This window comes from Electrona antarctica (genome assembly GCF_951216825.1).
Source record: "Electrona antarctica genome assembly, chromosome: 5".
Classification (NCBI taxonomy): Eukaryota; Metazoa; Chordata; class Actinopteri; order Myctophiformes; family Myctophidae; genus Electrona; species Electrona antarctica.
Genome location: NC_136810.1, coordinates 52,103,026 through 52,120,099, shown reverse-complemented (window position 1 = coordinate 52,120,099; position 17,074 = coordinate 52,103,026). Strand labels below are relative to the sequence as shown.

The 17,074-nt window shown below is 43.2% G+C and overlaps 2 protein-coding genes across 6 annotated transcripts in view; both read left to right on the top strand.

The window, feature by feature from the left end:
* dgkzb (diacylglycerol kinase, zeta b) overlaps positions 1–13,766 on the top strand; it is a 76,746-nt gene extending 62,980 nt beyond the window's left edge. For 3 of the 5 annotated variants that reach the window (XM_079500804.1, XM_079500802.1, XM_079500801.1), the window contains exons 25-33: positions 822–967; positions 1,853–1,930; positions 2,781–2,834; positions 2,978–3,006; positions 3,367–3,410; positions 4,341–4,461; positions 5,102–5,138; positions 6,408–6,507; positions 9,814–13,766. In XM_079500804.1, coding sequence (XP_079356930.1) covers positions 822–967; positions 1,853–1,930; positions 2,781–2,834; positions 2,978–3,006; positions 3,367–3,410; positions 4,341–4,461; positions 5,102–5,138; positions 6,408–6,507; positions 9,814–9,930 — 726 coding nt within the window. In that variant the 3' untranslated portion in view covers positions 9,931–13,766. The remainder of the gene's footprint in view (positions 1–821; positions 968–1,852; positions 1,931–2,780; positions 2,835–2,977; positions 3,007–3,366; positions 3,411–4,340; positions 4,462–5,101; positions 5,139–6,407; positions 6,508–9,813) is intronic. The other 2 variants (XR_013789980.1, XM_079500803.1) reach the window with 2 other exon arrangements.
* Positions 13,767–16,520: 2,754 nt separating this feature from the next.
* Positions 16,521–17,074, top strand: part of mdkb (midkine b) — a 15,429-nt gene continuing 14,875 nt past the window's right edge. Inside the window, exon 1 of the mRNA XM_079501179.1 lies at positions 16,521–16,607. The gene's annotated coding sequence lies outside the window, so the exon portion shown is untranslated. The remainder of the gene's footprint in view (positions 16,608–17,074) is intronic.

Sequence of the window (17,074 nt, the reverse complement as noted above, 5' to 3'; positions counted from 1 at the left end):
CCACGTCATGTGACCTGTTGGACCACGTCATGTGACCTGTTGGACCACGTCATGTGACCTGTTGGACCACGTCATGTGACCTGTTGTACCACGTCATGTGACCTGTTGTACCACGTCATGTGACTTGTTGTACCACGTCATGTGACTTGTTGTACCACGTCATGTGACCTGTTGTACCACGTCATGTGACCTGCTGTACCACGTCATGTGACCTGTTGTACCACGTCATGTGACCTGTTGTACCACGTCATGTGACCTGTTGTACCACGTCATGTGAACTGTTGTACCACGTCATGTGACCTGTTGTACCACGTCATGTGACCTGTTGTACCACGTCATGTGACCTGTTGTACCACGTCATGTGACCTGTTGTACCACGTCATGTGACCTGCTGTACCACGTCATGTGACCTGCTGTACCACGTCATGTGACCTGTTGTACCACGTCATGTGACCTGCTGACATGAACTAATTATGTTGATGACGTTTAGAAGATGTAGAACACTTTCCTGGGGGTCTTTATGTGTGTAATATGTGGTTTTAGATATTTTTTATTTTAGCAGTGTCTCTGATGTCATCAACACTGGGCTCACTTCCTTCCTGGACTACAATTCCCATAATGCTTTGGGGCACTGCTCCTTGTGGATAGGGGGAGGGGCTGTCTTACTGAGTCAACATGTAGTCCAGGAAAGTGTTCTACGTCTTCTAAACGTCATTAACATGTGTTTTTTTTGCAAAAAGGGTGAAGGTTCTCTTTAAGAACAAAAATGCTTCAGTATTGATCCATCCTCTCTTCTCCTCTCCTCCTCCAATCACTTCCAGGAGCATCTAAACTTTGTGTCGGAGATCTCCCAGGAGGAGCTGTACATCCTGGACCCAGAGGTGGTGCAGAGGGAGAATGTCGCCACCTCCCCTTCTCGAGCCTCCTCCGCCACCTCCACCCCCAACTCCTCTCCCACCAACATTAGGTGTGTGTGTGTGTGTGTGTGTGTGTGTGTGTGTGTGTGTGTGTGTGTGTGTGTGTGTGTGTGTGTGTGTGTGTGTGTGTGTGTGTGTGTGTGTGTGTGTGTGTGTGTGTGTGTGTGTGTGTGTGTGTGTGTGTGTGTGTGTGTGTGTGTGTGATAGACAGAATTTGGTCAGAATTGTATTGAAAGGATAGCCCCTTGAGATGCAGCATCTCATTTTAGAGGGGGTCCTGTACACAGGGAAAAACATTACATACAGTACAGTGCCGTTACACAAATAGACAGTGCACAATAGACAATACAGACATGTACAGATACAGTTAGCTTGCTCATCCTCTCCCACCCACTCCCCCATCCCCCCAACTCTCTCTGGACAAGCATATTGAGAGTACAGTACAGTGACTTGAAACAGGGGTCAGAAGTAAACAGCAGTACGGGCAGTGTTAGTAGCATGAACAGGTTGTTTTGAGGACACTTTACTGACTTGAATGATTGACAGTAGGCAGTAACATGCAGGCTGACATTACTCCAGTCATGCAAATCTGGCATCATGACCTGTCCCGGTTGACCTGTCCCGGTTTTCAGGCCGTTCTGTCCTACTTTATTATTATTAATTATATATTTTAAATGTTGTGCGTGTTTGGAAACACCCCGGCGGTTATCAGATTAAACTCTTATGTACATTTAATTTACTGATGATCGGAGCACACTGTGACCAACGCACCCATTACGAGGTCACACTACAGAGGCTCTGTTAATTTAATGATACTAAACAAACACTGTCCTTCCCTCTCCTGTTCTCTCTCTCTCTCTCACACCGTCATCTCTTTCTTGCTCTCTCTCTCTCTCTCTCTCACCATCATATCTTTCTTGCTCTCTCTCTCTCAGGTCAAGATACCTCCTGAGGAAGAGTATTTCTACTGACAGTTCACTTTCTGATGCTGTGGCTAAGACTGCCCTCTGCAGGTAGGAAAAGGGATGACGTGTGTGGAAGATGTACCAGCTTCACTGTCTACTACTACTGGTTTTCTATCCTATCAGTATAGAGCGTTGCAGTCCCGCCCCCTTTCATGACGAGGCCAGGCCCAGGAAATGAATCCCAATGCATTTTTCCCATAGACATTTCAAAAAGTATTTATTTAAAGACTTTAAGTGTCGTACGAAGCCAACTCGAGTCGTGACAAATCATGACAACAAATACAATATTTTGGACCAAACAAATAATTACAAAGAAGAAAACAACAAAAGTGTTGTAACCGCCGTTTTTTTCTACTTTCTAATTATTTTGCCCCTAAACATTGTGTTTATTGTCATGATTTGTCACGACAAGAGTTGGCTTTGTCCGCGGCGTAAACGTCTTTAAATAAATACTTTCTGAAAAGTCTATGAGGAAAATAAACGGGGATTTCTTTTCCGGGTCTCTCGAGGGGGCGGGACTGCGACGCTCTATTGGCATGAAAATGTACTTTAAGTACCAAAAGTAGAAAGTACTCGCTATGCAGAATGTCCCATTTAAAGCTTTCAAATGTATACAAATCTTTTGAAAATAGCCTGCATTGTGAGCTTGTAGATCGGCTATTTGTATATAGGGCTGAAGTGGTTAATGTAGGTTTTGTAATCATTTTCAAAATCTACAAAGTAACTAATAATAAGTAATTAAAGTTCTCAAGAGTTGTCCTTGGAGATGCTGTCTGTCTGTACACAGCATAACATCCACATAATTATGTTACTCCTTACACCTTTCTTTGTTGTTTGTTGTTGTGCTAAAGTTGTTCATTCATTTCTCACACTGTCTACACTCTCCTCTTATTTGAAGGCGAGGAGCTAAGATCATTAATTTCCATCGCTCCACCTCACTCACGTTTACTAGGTATGATGTGTGTGTGTGTGCACGTGTGCGTGTGTGGCATTTATGTATTATTCCATCTCTCTGTGGTGGGTTTGATATTATTATGGTGACTATATTATGTGTACAATGTCTGACTATTGTCTTTCTCTGCTAAACTCCTCCAGCCCTCCCTCATCTGACACATCTGAAAAAGGTAAAGCATCAGTTTGATTCTGTGCTAAAACGTTTTATCACCCTGTTATCTTCTGTTGCTGACTGGCTATTAACCCATTTTAGGCCTGACCTCAAAATTTAAAAAAAATCTTCTAAATCCTCCAGTTTTCTGAAATAAATATTTTCATGATTTTTCAAAAATAGCAGACCTACAAGCTCGTAGAGCGCCACTCGGTGGCGCGCTATGAGCTTGTAGATCTGCTATTTTTCAATAGCAAAATTATAACATAATATTTAAAACACCAAAAGGGGTTCCCGCCCAAAATGGGTTAAGAGCTGTTTGAGTGTAAAACAGTCGGTGAGTTGTCTGAGTAAACAGTGGGTTGTCTGTTTGTTTCAGTGTCGGAATTAATTAACTGCATCAAGTCTGAAGACATGGATAGAGTAAGTGCCGTATCCATTTCCTCTCAAGTTTGTGTGCAAAGTCGGTTAAATGTTTGTTCTGAAAAGAAATGGCTAATGTAATGAACTAATATCTCTTTACTAAAAATCCTCAACATTTAATGAACTAGAGGTTACTAGAGATGTACTAGAGGTTTGGGCCGATACACGACCCGAACACCTACGATACCATTGGTGTTAGACAACACACTCCAATTTTGGGCATACCTGCCTTGGGTTTTATTATGGTTATTTGGTTATGGCTGAGTCATGGTGACGTCGTGAGCGTCACCACGTGACTTAAGGGTGGCAGCGGGGGCAGTGTCTCGAGTGTACAGGGTTTGATGAGGGCCCAGGTACGGCCAGGCCTGTTGAGAACTCTAGTTTTCGCCGGCTGCACTAATATCTTTGGGGGCGGGCCCGTCTAGAGTTTGAATGGACAGGTATCAGTCAAAAGGGAGACATCAAAGAGGAAGGACGGGTGGGGAAGGATCAACATATGGAATGTCAGAACAGGTCAGCTCCATATATGGAGATGGAGAGGCGTGATGTCACGAGGCGTGACCATATATGGAGACATGATGTCACGAGGCATGACCATATATGGAGGTGTCCCGTGACACACCTACGGTCACAAAAATAACACAAACGCACACAACAAAATCTTTATCCAAAAGTCTAGTTATCTTTCTCTAACCTTTGCCCCTGAGTGACCCCTGACGTGTGTGTGTGTGTGTGTGTGTGTGTGTGTGTGTGTGTGTGTGTGTGTGTGTGTGTGTGTGTGTGTGTGTGTGTGTGTGTGTGTGTGTGTGTGTGTGTGTGTGTGTGTGTGTGTGTGTGTGTGTGTGTGTGTGTGTGTGTGTGTGTGTGTGTGTGTGTGTGTGTGTGTGTGTGTGTGTGTGTGTGTGTGTGTGTGTGTGTGTCTTTCTTTAGCTGGTACAGCTCCACAAGCAGGGCGCAGACCTGCTGGTCCAGGATTCTGAGGGTCGGACGCTAATTCACCATGCTGTGGACACCGGCAACAAGGACCTCACAAAGTACCTCCTAGACCATGGTACTGACCCATACATGCATTGTAAAGTACCTCCTAGATCATGGTACTGACCCATATACACGCATTGTAAAGTACCTCCTAGATCATGGTACTGACCCATATACACGCATTGTAAAGTACCTCCTAGACTATGGTAAATGGTGCATTTATATAGCGCCTTTATCCAAGGCGCTTTACATAGATTGTGCATTACATTCACCCATTCACACACACGTTCATACATGGCAGCGGAAACCATGCAAGGCACCAACCAGCACATCAGGAGCAATTCCTGATGTGCTTCGACACTAACTCTGGGGGAGCCCGGGTTCGAACTGGCGACCTTGCAGTTACGGTTAAGTTTTAGTCTAGTCGACTAAATATCATGAGCTCCGACGCATTGTGAGCTTGTTTGTAGATCGGCTATTTTCAGAGCGCAACAACCGCGCTCGCCAAACATAAAATGACTTCTTTTAGCACTACTGGATCTCTTCTCCACTAGTCCCTCGCTAACATCTTTGTCAGTGAAAAAAGGTAGTCGACAAACATATAGTTTTAGTCGATGAAATGAACACTGTTCCTCAGCCAACAGTGATGACCTGTTCTAAATAATCTCTGTTATACTGTATTCCTTTCCCTGTGCCTGTGTGTCTGTGTCCAGTGCCCACACTTCACCTGGACCAGACGGAAAAAGAAACGTAAGTGAAACTCTCACTGCATGTGGAGAGAGAACAGATTTTACTTCATAAAATGTATTAGAATAGAATAGCATGGTTTAGTTTAGTCTTGGTTACTTACTAATGTTAGGTACTATGGAATTGTACAATTAACTCTTAAACAGTTATATAAATGTTTATCAGATATCATTGTGGATATTTGTAACTGTGTCTAATGGCATTTAAAAATGTTTCAAAGTAAAATAAGCGGCAACGTGTACAAGAGTATAATGTTTATTGTAGAATGTAATATATATATATATATTTTTTACCACAGACCTACAGGGGCATGTATTGTCTTTTTTGTATTGTCTAATGCTGCATTCAGACCTGAATTCGCCTCGGTTCATCCCGTTTGTGCTGCGCCAGGTCACGCTGCGCCAGGTCGCGCTGCGCCAGGTCGCGCCACCCCCGTTCGTGCAACTCTCGTCTTTGCATTGACTTTGTATGTAATCGCGCCGCTCTAACCATCCAAATCTGAACGCAGCTTTAGTCAAACTAATGTCATTAGTAATAGAGGACCGAAGTCCTGACGTCACTGTCAGTAGAGGGCGTCAGTCCACAGGTTTGTGTACTTTTTATTTGCATTGTAATCTCCATAGGGGGATTTTAGATCGCCTCATATAAGAACTGTTTGAGAAAAATAAACCGATCACCCCAGCCTTTTCACTCATATGGATATGAAGCATCGACTGAAGGTGGAACTGTACAAATATACCCAAAGAGTAACAAAATAAGCGTTAGAAACGATTCAAACAACCCAGAGACTACATTTCCGGGTAGGCAGGGTGGCTGCATCTGCCCGTCGCACAACAGAAACCGAATGTTAATTACGTTTATTTTTATTTTATTGATATTTAATGTTTCGTGGTTAGTACGAGTCGAGTCACCACCAGTTGAGCTTACGTCAACGAGGAATCTCAGGAACGCAATGTGTTGACAGCTGGGCATGACGTACATATGTAGTTTCAAGGCTTTTGTGGCCACATTAATTCCATTTTCTCCAGAAACTGGCTGTATCAAATATGAATGGACATCATTAACGACGCACAGCCACTCCCCTGACAAACACAGTTCTTAGATGAAGCGACCTAAAATCGCCCTATGGAGATTTCACTGCAAATAAAAAAATACATGAACCTGTGTATAGGCGCCCTCTACTTAAAGTGACGTCAGACTTCGGTGCTCTATTTAGTATCGTGTAGTTAGTATCTAACAATTGTGTGTGTGGGTGTGTATGTGCGTGCGCAGAGGTGAGACAGCGCTTCATAAAGCAGCCACTTCCGGTCAGAGGGCTATATGTCACATCCTGGTAGAGGCAGGAGCCTCACTCAGCAAGACAGACCTTAAGGTATCCCCGGAGAAGTGTTGCCATGTCTGCTTATTATAAACGACGTTGGCCTTGTTTTTCTGCAAAGTTGCTTGTAAATATGTTGGTGGTTGCAGTTTCTGGGCTTGTTTCTAAAGTGTAGTTGCTTATTCGGGCTTGCTTCCTAAATGTTGTTTAAACTAGTGGTTCCAGGGGTTCATCGCCATGCTGGTTAGTGGCGGATATTTTTGTCAAAATTTCCCACGGACATACATCATCATCATCATCATACTATAATTCAGTCAATGTCTGAATGTGTGTCAGAAACACCGCCGTATCTCCTCACCGCCTGCACCAATCGCTCCCACTTTTCACACATGCATTGGCCATAATAATATGGAGGTCTTAACGAAGCCCTTTTTCCAATTTAACAAATTATAAATTAATAATGAATTTATTAGTGAATTAAAAATGCGAAAACGCGCCCAGGGTGCAGTACCCCCGGCAGCCACAAGGGGGGGGGGGGGGGAATATCTCACAACGGGTAAGGGCTAGTGATATTTAATTACCAGAAATGTATAAAGAGCTAGCCCTGAATGACCGCAACAGGTCTGTAACTCTTGAGAGTGTACAAATGGAACCAAATGGACCCATAAGGGGCAAGTTAAGGGGGTCCTTGGAGGGAACTACCAGTACTAGTTGGACTCCTAATATGCCATAGTGTCGTAGTACAGTGGTTCCCAAAGTGGGGTCCGGGGACCCCCAGGGGTACTTGAGGGAGTTCCAGGGGGGACCCAGCTAAATGATAATTTGCAACCAAATGGACCCTTATGGGTCTGTAACTCAGAGAGTTACAGACCCATAAGGGTCTCAACAAATTAACAGTGGTTTGGTTTTACAATTTTATAAATTGGGGTCCCAGAGATAGAAATGCCATTAAATCAGGGGTCCGTGGCATAATGCGTGTGAAACTGGGGGTCCATGAAATTAATGTGTTTCGGAATCACTGCTAGAGCCGTAAAAATCCTCCCTTGTCGGGGTCACTGGCCTATATGTTTTCAAATGGGGGGTCCGTGGCCTAATAAATGTTAATTTGGGGGTCCTTGACACAAGAAAGTTTGGGAACCACTGTCGTAGTAAATCAGTGTCATACATATTCTGAACAGAAACCTGGAGACTTCCGTATTTTATGATCGAAATAAGAACATTATGGTGTGTAAAAACAAATTCAATGCCGAGGATAAGGACAAGTCTTTGCCCCAAACACATTTGTCCATGTACGGACATATTGATGACCTCTGAGTGGTTCTGAACATTTTCATATCATGGACCGCTGACCGCACATTAAAATATCTATTTGTCCCTCCCCTAACCCCCATCTGAAAATAATGTTGTGCCAGAAGGGAGCTCCGTACCAGATTTGTGTTGTTAAAATCTTTCAAAAACTCATATCACTGCATATCTACAAGAAAGATATTTACAAGCTCACAACGCGTCACAGATTGTGTGCTTGTGTTTGTGCTTGAAGTGCTTGTGGCCTAGAGTCGCTTCTTTTGGGCTTGTTGTCATAGACCTGGTTGCTTATTTCTCTCACAACAACTGGCAACACTGCCCCTGACTTCTTCTAACCTCTAACCACTTTCAACCTGCCGTGTTTTTATAGTTTTGCAAACATTCTCGGAAATGGCCAAAACAGCGAGCTAAAAGGATGTTGTTTTGGCCCTGTTGGAAAGTCGCACAAAGCACTTAACCCATTTTGACCTGAGATCAGATTCTAAAAATGTCTTCTACATCCTGACAGTTTTCTGAAAAAGCTATGTTTCTATGTCAGTCGTTCTTCGATTTTTCAAAAATAGCAGACCTACAAGCTCGTAGCGCGCCACTCGGTGGCGCGCTATGAGCTTGTAGATCTGCTATTTTTCAATAGCTAAAGCATAACATAATGCTAACACCAAAAGGGGTTCCCGCCCAAAATAGGTTAACAGAATTATGTGAAACTTGATTAAACTTTTTGTCACAACCGGTCAGCATCATGGCAACGAAAGGGAAAAGAATTTGTAAAAAAGCAAAATGGACCTATTCTTCTAATCAGGCTCGGGTGTATGATCAAATTATTACTGTGCATGTAAACACACTCAGTATGTGAAGGGTGTGTGGTATGTGAAGCAGTCTTTAACAATGATTAATGTTGCTTGTCAGAGAAAAATGGCATCATGGCAGGGTGTCTGGCGATGCTCCCAACCCGCATAATGGTGCTAGTGCTCTGTTACCATGGACGAGTTAATGGCAACTGGAAACAGCCCATAATATGAGGGATGTGGGGTTTTCTCTCAACAGCCAATGAAAGGAATTGATATATCATGACAGTGACTGTATCCATATATGGCAACATGAAAGCCTAGTTTTCTCTTTCTGTTCTCTTTCTTCTCATATCTGTCCTTATACGGTTTCATGCAGTCTCTCAACTTCAAATGATTTTTTTGGTCCTCCTCCTCGTCAGACGACAGATTAGACACCTGGTTGCGACCAGGCTTTTCTCTTCGCAGATGAGTAAGGCTGGAACCGAGGCTAACTAGACATGATAACTATTCAGACAGTAGACTACACATTAGACACGACATCCATTCAAACGGTAGAATATACATTAGATATAGAACACCATCCAGTAACATTTTACTCCATTTAGGCCTGACGTCGAAATTAAAAAAATGTCTTTTTAAAATGTTTCTATATCAGTGGTTCTCAATATTTCATGTCAAGGACCCCAAAAATTATATGTAATATGTTGTTCCAGGAACCCCCCAGAAGCAAAGATTTGAGTTAAAAACTGAAACTCTGAAAGAATATATTCAAAGATTTGAGGCACATTTTCACGATTTTTCTAAAATAGCAGACCTACAAGTTTGTAGATCTGCTATTTTTCAATAGCTAAAGTATAACGTAATGCTTAAAACACCAAAAGGGGTTCCCGTCCAGAATGGGTTGAAGACACTTGTGTTTTTTGCCAGGTGCTTGAAAAGCACCTGGATTACATTTGCTACTTCTCTACTAGCGACCATAAAGACGTCCTTAGTAGACACTTTTTCATGATTGGCTACCTCTAAGCCAATGGGACTCTTGCCCATAAAACCCATAGTCTGAACAGCGAGTGGCAACAGATCAGAGAGCTAATTGAGAGCTTGCTGCACCTGGCAGTTATGACTGAGTCATTCTTATTTATATTTACCCCGCGCCATCATCACCAAGTGATTTTTGTGTTTGTGCATTTATTATTCTTGGTGAATAAAAATAACTGATAAAGTAAAAATAACAATTATACAAAGTAATTAGTGTGTTGTTTGTGTCAAGGGCGACAGTCCCAGGCGGAGAGCGGAGGCAGCGGGTGACGAGGAGCTCTCTCACTACTTGGAAACCAGACGGTTTCAACAGACACTACTGACACAGGACCACGAGACAACCGTCTGAGAACAGACGGCTTCAACAACAGACACAGGACCACAAGACAACTGCCTTTCTGACCGTCTGCATGTCTCACTGTCTCCTATCCGTCTGTCTGTCTGTCTCTCTTTGGTGTACAGCTGTCCACTAGGGGGTGCTAGTGCTTCTGCTGTAGACATGGGGGAACTGAGCATTAGTCCGGCATACGTTGTGGCCGGTTAGGGGTAGGCTTAGTGGGGTGCGCACGCTTGTCCGACACACCAAAGGTCCGACATGCGTTGGTCCGACATGCGTTGCGTCGTGCTTGCAGTTAGGGTTAGGTTAGGCTTTGGGGTTTAGGTTGTCTGTCTAATGACTGTCGGACTGTTAGTATGTCGGAACTAAAGCCTGTACCCGGGTTATAGTAATGTCGGAATAACGAGCCGTCTGACTAATGACACAGACCCGTAGACACCTGGGTGAATTAGACAGGGAGACGGACACCTGGGTGAATTAGACAGGGAGACGGACACCTGGGTGAATTAGACGGGGAGACGGACACCTGGGTGAATTAGACGGGGAGACGGACACCTGGGTGAATTAGACAGGGAGACGGACACCTGGGTGAATTAGACAGGGAGACGGACACCTGGTGAATTAGACAGGGAGACGGACACCTGGGTGAATTAGACAGGGAGACGGACACCTGGGTGAATTAGACAGGGAGACGGACACCTGGGTGAATTAGACGGGGAGACGGACACCTGGGTGAATTAGACGGGGAGACGGACACCTGGGTGAATTAGACGGGGAGACGGACACCTGGGTGAATTAGACGGGGAGACGGACACGTGGGTGAATTAGACAGGGAGACGGACACCTGGGTGAATTAGACAGGGAGACGGACAAGGAAGACGCGTCAAAATGAATAGACGGATACTGTAAATAACATGAGAAGAGATTGAGCATGTTCACTGTTTAGCATCTTTTGAGTTAACCGGACAGACATGTGCAGACATACATGAGAACAGGTAAACTGACAAAAATCTATTTGATCATACCTGATTCTGTACGGAACCCGTTGCCAGTCAGTTGTCTTGTCTGACGTGAAGTCAGTCAGTTCTGGTATTTGTCTTAACAGCAACTGAGGTTCCACAAAACATCTCTACAGAACTTGTTTTTGAAATGGACCAAGCATGTGTTGTTCAAATGGACATATCAATGCTGGCTATGGTTAGCATTATTTTTCTTCGTCCAGTCGGAACAGATGACAGCTCTCAGCGTGCGTGTGCGTGTGTGTGCGTGTGCGTGTGCGTGCGTGTGTGTGTGTGTGTGTGTGTGTGCGTCTCTGACTCTTAGATATTTTTGTTTACTTGAATAAAACTGTTTGTTCAGCAGCTGATATTTAACTTAAATTAAATGTGTTCTTTACTGTTAAACTATTTATAGAGTTATTATTATGTTCCATAATGGTCTCACTTTCAATTTCTTTGATTGTAATTTGTTTGGAATATTTCTGTATAACTACAGTACGATGAATCTTTAAGGTGTTTAGTTTAGCATGGTGGTTTCTCTGTTAGATTAATGTTAAGTGAAAGTATCTTCTGAAACGCTTACAGTCTGCTGATCTGGAGTCAGTGCTTTAATAGATTCTCTATTCACTTCTGTCGCTCTTTTCTCGTTTCCTCCTGTTCGCCGACAGACCTGGTACCTGGTCAGGAAAATGTGTCCCTGGTATACACCATAGAGTATAAAGAAGGATAGAGACCGAACTGGAGCGTTAGCCCCGCCCCCCGCTATTCATTTCAGTGGAAGTTGCTCAGTGGCGTTTTGAAGCACCCGGAAGACTTCCGGAAGTATAATTATAACTCAATGGCTCGAGCGAGCGGAAGATTAGCCTAGCCTAGCCCCGGACCTCAACGGGCTTACGCACGTGACGTCATGAACGTCCGTCCACCTCCATGAAAGTGCTGCAATTCCACATTTCGCCAGTAGGTAGTGGCATCTTCAACGTTGGATAGCATTACTGGGGGCTTGTAATTTCCCCCACGCGGAATACGGTTTGCTAAGTTGTTTTCTCCTCACAGCCTCCTAATTTTTTGCATCTTTCAGAAAGAACCGAAGTGTGTACATTGTGCGTTAAAATTATAAAAGAGGATAAGAGTCTTAAAAAAGCCTGTTGGGTTCTGAGAGATCTTGTGTGCAATGTTGACATTTTGACCAAAGAGTGGCGTTGGAGGAAATGCCATGGGGTCACTAAAATACTGTAATGTAGGTTCATCCTCTGGGCTGTGGGATCATGAATGCATTACGGTAAACTATAGTTTTCATGGTGCAAGTAGAACATGTGGTCTAACGGTGGCGCTATAGAGCAGCATGAGCACAGGATGAAAGGTGTACGGCAAATTCCATTGCATAGTTTTTGACGAGCATTGTTTTGGACAAAAGTGATGGACCCAACATTGCCATTCTTAGCTCCCACTGCAAGCAGGGCTAAAAAGAAATACTACTGACATTAAATTATAATCAGAGCTGAATGTTTTACTTTTACTTTACTTGTCTCAGCACATGAATGTTTAATTCCTTTCACATTATTACTAATGTGGCCAAATGTGTCTCAAACCGCCTCCCAAAGTAGTTTAACCCCCCAAAAAAAAGGCTTCTAAATCCTAATATTTTTCTGAAAAACCCATGTTTACATGTCAGTGGTGCTCAACCTTTTTCATGTCAAGGACCCCCAGAATTATCTCTATTGGGCCACGGACCCCCATCTCAAAATATGTCGTTCCAGGGACCACCCCCAGAAGCCAATATTTTAGTTAAAAATGTTCGCTCTGAAATATATATTCAATGATTAGCGCCACATTTTAAAAATAGCAGACCTACAAGCTCGTAGCGCGCCACTCGGTGGCGCGCTATGAGCATGTAAATCTGCTATTTTTCAATAGCTAAATTATAACAATGTTTAAAACACAAAGGGGTTCCCGCCCAAAATGGGTTAACTAATAATCCGATATCGGCTCTTTTTCAATCCATCTTGGAAGAATGTACACCTGGATTATTTGTTTGTTTTTAAAAAGCACCAGCCGACTGCTGCATTATCTGATCACCCAAGATAGCAGGGGGTATAGGCTAAACATAATATGGATCAATGTCTGGACATACAATCAAGATTCAAGACATATTTTAGCAGGTAGATCAGACTGAATCGCCAGGAATAGAAAACAATGTAGAATACACAGACTGGTTACCGGGACGGAAGATGTCTGATCTGTTGGAATGTATTTTAGACAGTTTGTTATATGGTCAGTCTGTGAGTGCCTACTCACTGTTAACAGACTAAAGCCAGATATATACTTGTCTTACGCTCCTAAAATAGCAGATCTACAAGTTCACGGCGCTGCATGGATGCTACGGTTAGCTTTAGACTCGTCTAAAAGCAAACTTTGTCAAATGGCAGTCATTCGCTTCCACACTTTTTTTTTCTGTTGAAAATGTTATTTTCAGACCGTAGAAGAGGTCTAGCCTTTACATTGAGTTTATCTTCTCTCCTCTCCAGCCAAACTAGTTAGCTGCTGTGAAGATTTACTTTTATAAACTTTGCGTTTGTTAAATTGCCTTTTTTTTTTTTTTTTGCCATGATGGCGAGAGGTTTGTATTTAAGCTGAGTAGTTTTATGATTGCTTTATTGTTTGAGTTGCTGTGCAATTCACATACAGAGATGTTTGACTGTAATGAAATGAGATGTTTTTGTACTGGCCACAGCTCTTTGAAATGTAAAATAATAATAATACGGTAATAATGAATGAGCTACTGTTCCAGCTGCTATAATGGCAGACAGTTGTGTACTGTTTCTGTGGAACTTAATAAATCTTCCACTATGGAGTCAACGTGTGTGATTTTATGTTTATGACGCTTCCCTTCAGTCAGATTACATGACATACAGTAGTTGTACTATTATACATGACCTCTTTTCTGTGCCTCGTCTCTCTTTCTGTCCAGTTTCTCTGCTTTGTCTCTCTGTCCTATTTCTCTTTCTTGTCTCTCTGCTTTCTGTCCTGTTTCTCTGTCTTGTCTGTCTCTGCTCTCTTGCCTGTCTCTCTCTCTGTCCAGTCTTTCTTTATCCTCGGTCCTATCTTTGTGATCTCTGTCTTGTCTCTCTCTCTGTTCTCTCCTTTTCTGCCTTGTCTTGTCTCTCTCTGTTCTCTCCATTTCTGTCTTGTCTCTCTGTTCTCTCCATTTCTGTCTTGTCTCTCTCTCTCTGTTCTCTCCTTTTCTGCCTTGTCTCTCTGTTCTCTCCATTTCTGTCTTGTCTCTCTCTCTGTTCTCTCCATTTCTGTCTTGTCTCTCTCTCTGTTCTCTCCTTTTCTGTCTTGTCTCTCTCTCTGTTCTCTCCTTTTCTGTCTTGTCTCTCTCTGTTCTCTCCTTTTCTGCCTTGTCTCTCTCTGTTCTCTCCTTTTCTGCCTTGTCTCTCTCTGTTCTCTCCATTTCTGCCTTGTCTCTCTGTTCTCTCCTTTTCTGCCTTGTCTCTCTGTTCTCTCCATTTCTGTCTTGTCTTGTCTCTCTCTCTCTGTTCTCTCCATTTCTGTCTTGTCTCTCTGTTCTCTCCATTTCTGTCTTGTCTCTCTGTTCTCTCCATTTCTGTCTTGTCTCTCTGTTCTCTCCATTTCTGTCTTGTCTCTGTTCTCTCCATTTCTGTCTTGTCTCTCTGTTCTCTCCATTTCTGTCTTGGCTCTCTGTTCTCTCCTTTTCTGCCTAGTTGTGTCTTGTCTCTTTCCTGCCTCTGTGCGCCCCATCTCTTTGTAGAACGGTGGTTCTCAATGTGTACTACAAGGACCCCCAGGGGCCGTTGAGGCTGTTGGACCACCAGGGCCGTTGAGGCTGTTGCAGGGGGTCCCCAGAAATATGAGTTGATGTAGCATCAAAATCAGCACAATTGGCGTAATAACTTTAACCCTGTTTATAATCTAATACTAGACCTACAAGCTCACAGTGAGACGTGGGCTTGTACATACGGTATGCTATTTTTGAAAGAATTTGAAAAAAAAATAACGACACACAACTCTCACGTGACAAAATGTTTTCAGATGGGGGGGGGGGGGGGTCCTTGACATGAAAATGTTTTGAGAACCACTTGCTATATAAAGAGGCATTCTATAGGCGGACTGATCTGTGTTACTGACCTGGCGGTGAGGGGGTGGGGAGGGGAGAACTTAAGGAAGACCACTCCTAGCTACAACCCCCCCCCCCTTCCCTCTCTCCTCCGACACAAAGGCTGCTCTGCATGAATGCCCCTTCACGGCATACAGAGGCACCTGCTGCTCTCCTGCTGACTGAAGCTTCATTCTTCACCACTTTTCAACCTATCTTCATATAATAGGTCCTCACTAATAATCATGAAGAAATGGTGCAATTGTTTTTCTACTCGGTCTGTGTCTCATAGGAGGGCTGTGGGCAGTTCAGAAACCCATCCACCAGTGACATCATCGATGGGGAATACAAGCTAATAGAAACTGCAGGCTTTCTAGTCCTGAAAAGTTGCAATGCGAAAATGGAAGTCATCGTTCTCACGATAATGAAAATCTAAACATCTTTGTAAAAAAATATTGTTTAAAACAAATCTGCCTAACGATGATGTCACTGGTGGACGGGTTTCTGAACTGCCCACAGCCGTCCTATGAGAAGCAGACTGAGTAGAAAAAAATGGTGCCATTGTATCATTATTATTAGTGAGGACCAATTATATGAAGATGGGTTGAAAAGTGGTGAAGTGGTCCTTTAACTTGCTACACAAGTTATTATGACATCTCGCTGGCCGCAATGTTTACTATATTATTATACACAACATGCACATTCAGTATACCTACTGTATACCGACCCATTTTCTAATGACCGTTTTGACTTTATCTTTGTAGGAGAGACGGTAGCGTTGTGTTTGTTACAGGTGAATTGAGTATCATGCACGCTACAGTACATTTCTCTGTACATGTAGGTTCTTCTCTCTGGCCTCTGGCCCACATATATACTGTACCAACCTCATTCCAACCGGTTGAATCATTTGCCAGCAGCGTTATTGTTCTATTGTGGAGTCACTGAGGCAACTGGAGTTTTTATCTCTTAGTAAATCACTATCTGTACAGTTCTGCCCAGTTTACATTCTAATAATAATTTCTTTGTGTGTGTGTGTGTGCGCGTACGGGTGTGTGCGACAGCAACAGTACAATCCACCAACAACAGTAAAAGGCTCATTATATATACGATATTTCTGCTATTCAAGATGTGCCACAAGCATTTGTGTTATTGTTGTTGAAATGAGCTGGTCTTGTTTTGCTCCTGATCCTGTGGATTAAAGAGTGTGTGTGTGTGTGTGTGTGTGTGTGTGTGTGTGTGTGTGTGTGTGTGTGTGTGTGTGTGTGTGTGTGTGTGTGTGTGTGTGTGTGTGTGTGTGTGTGTGTGTGTGTGTGTGTGTGTGTGTGTGTGTGTGTGTGTGTGTGTGTGTGTGCGCGTGTGCGTGCGCGTGCGTGGGTGCGCGAGAGAGGGAGATGGGTGGGGTGCGAGTGTGACCGTGCGTGCTTGTAGGCAAGCGTGCGAGAGAGGGAGATGGGTGGGGTGCGAGTGTGACCGTGCGTGCTTGTAGGCAAGCGTGTGTGTGTACAGGCAGATGTATTCAGGCAGCCACAGAAGCCATCAGATCCTCTGTGTGACCAACTGCTCCCTGAGAACAAGTGAGTTTGTTTGTCTTTTTTCTTTAGTTTTTTGGTTTTATGTTATTTTGCTTTATAATTGTGTATATTGTCAAATCATTATTAGTATTAGTGCTATAAAGTATGGATATATAGGTGTGTTGTTTTCAGAATATTTAACAATGTTCCATACTTATAATGATACCATTATGTGTTGTCTTTTGTTGTCTTAATACAACGCATTACATCAATTTTACACAGTGTTGAGCTGAAACTTTCACACTCTGAATGCCCTTTCTGGCCAAGTGGCTTTGATATAATTTGATATGTTAGCTGCTTACATACACATGCGCATACAAAAACGTACAAGTTGTACTTACTTAGGTATTCAAAATAGACATTTGCGGATAGAAGAAAGTGCAAGTTGTCTATAAGAATACAGGCATATTTCCATGTACAGGAATATATCCTAGCCTGCATATCTGTTTACCGGTCACATTCAAAGTAAA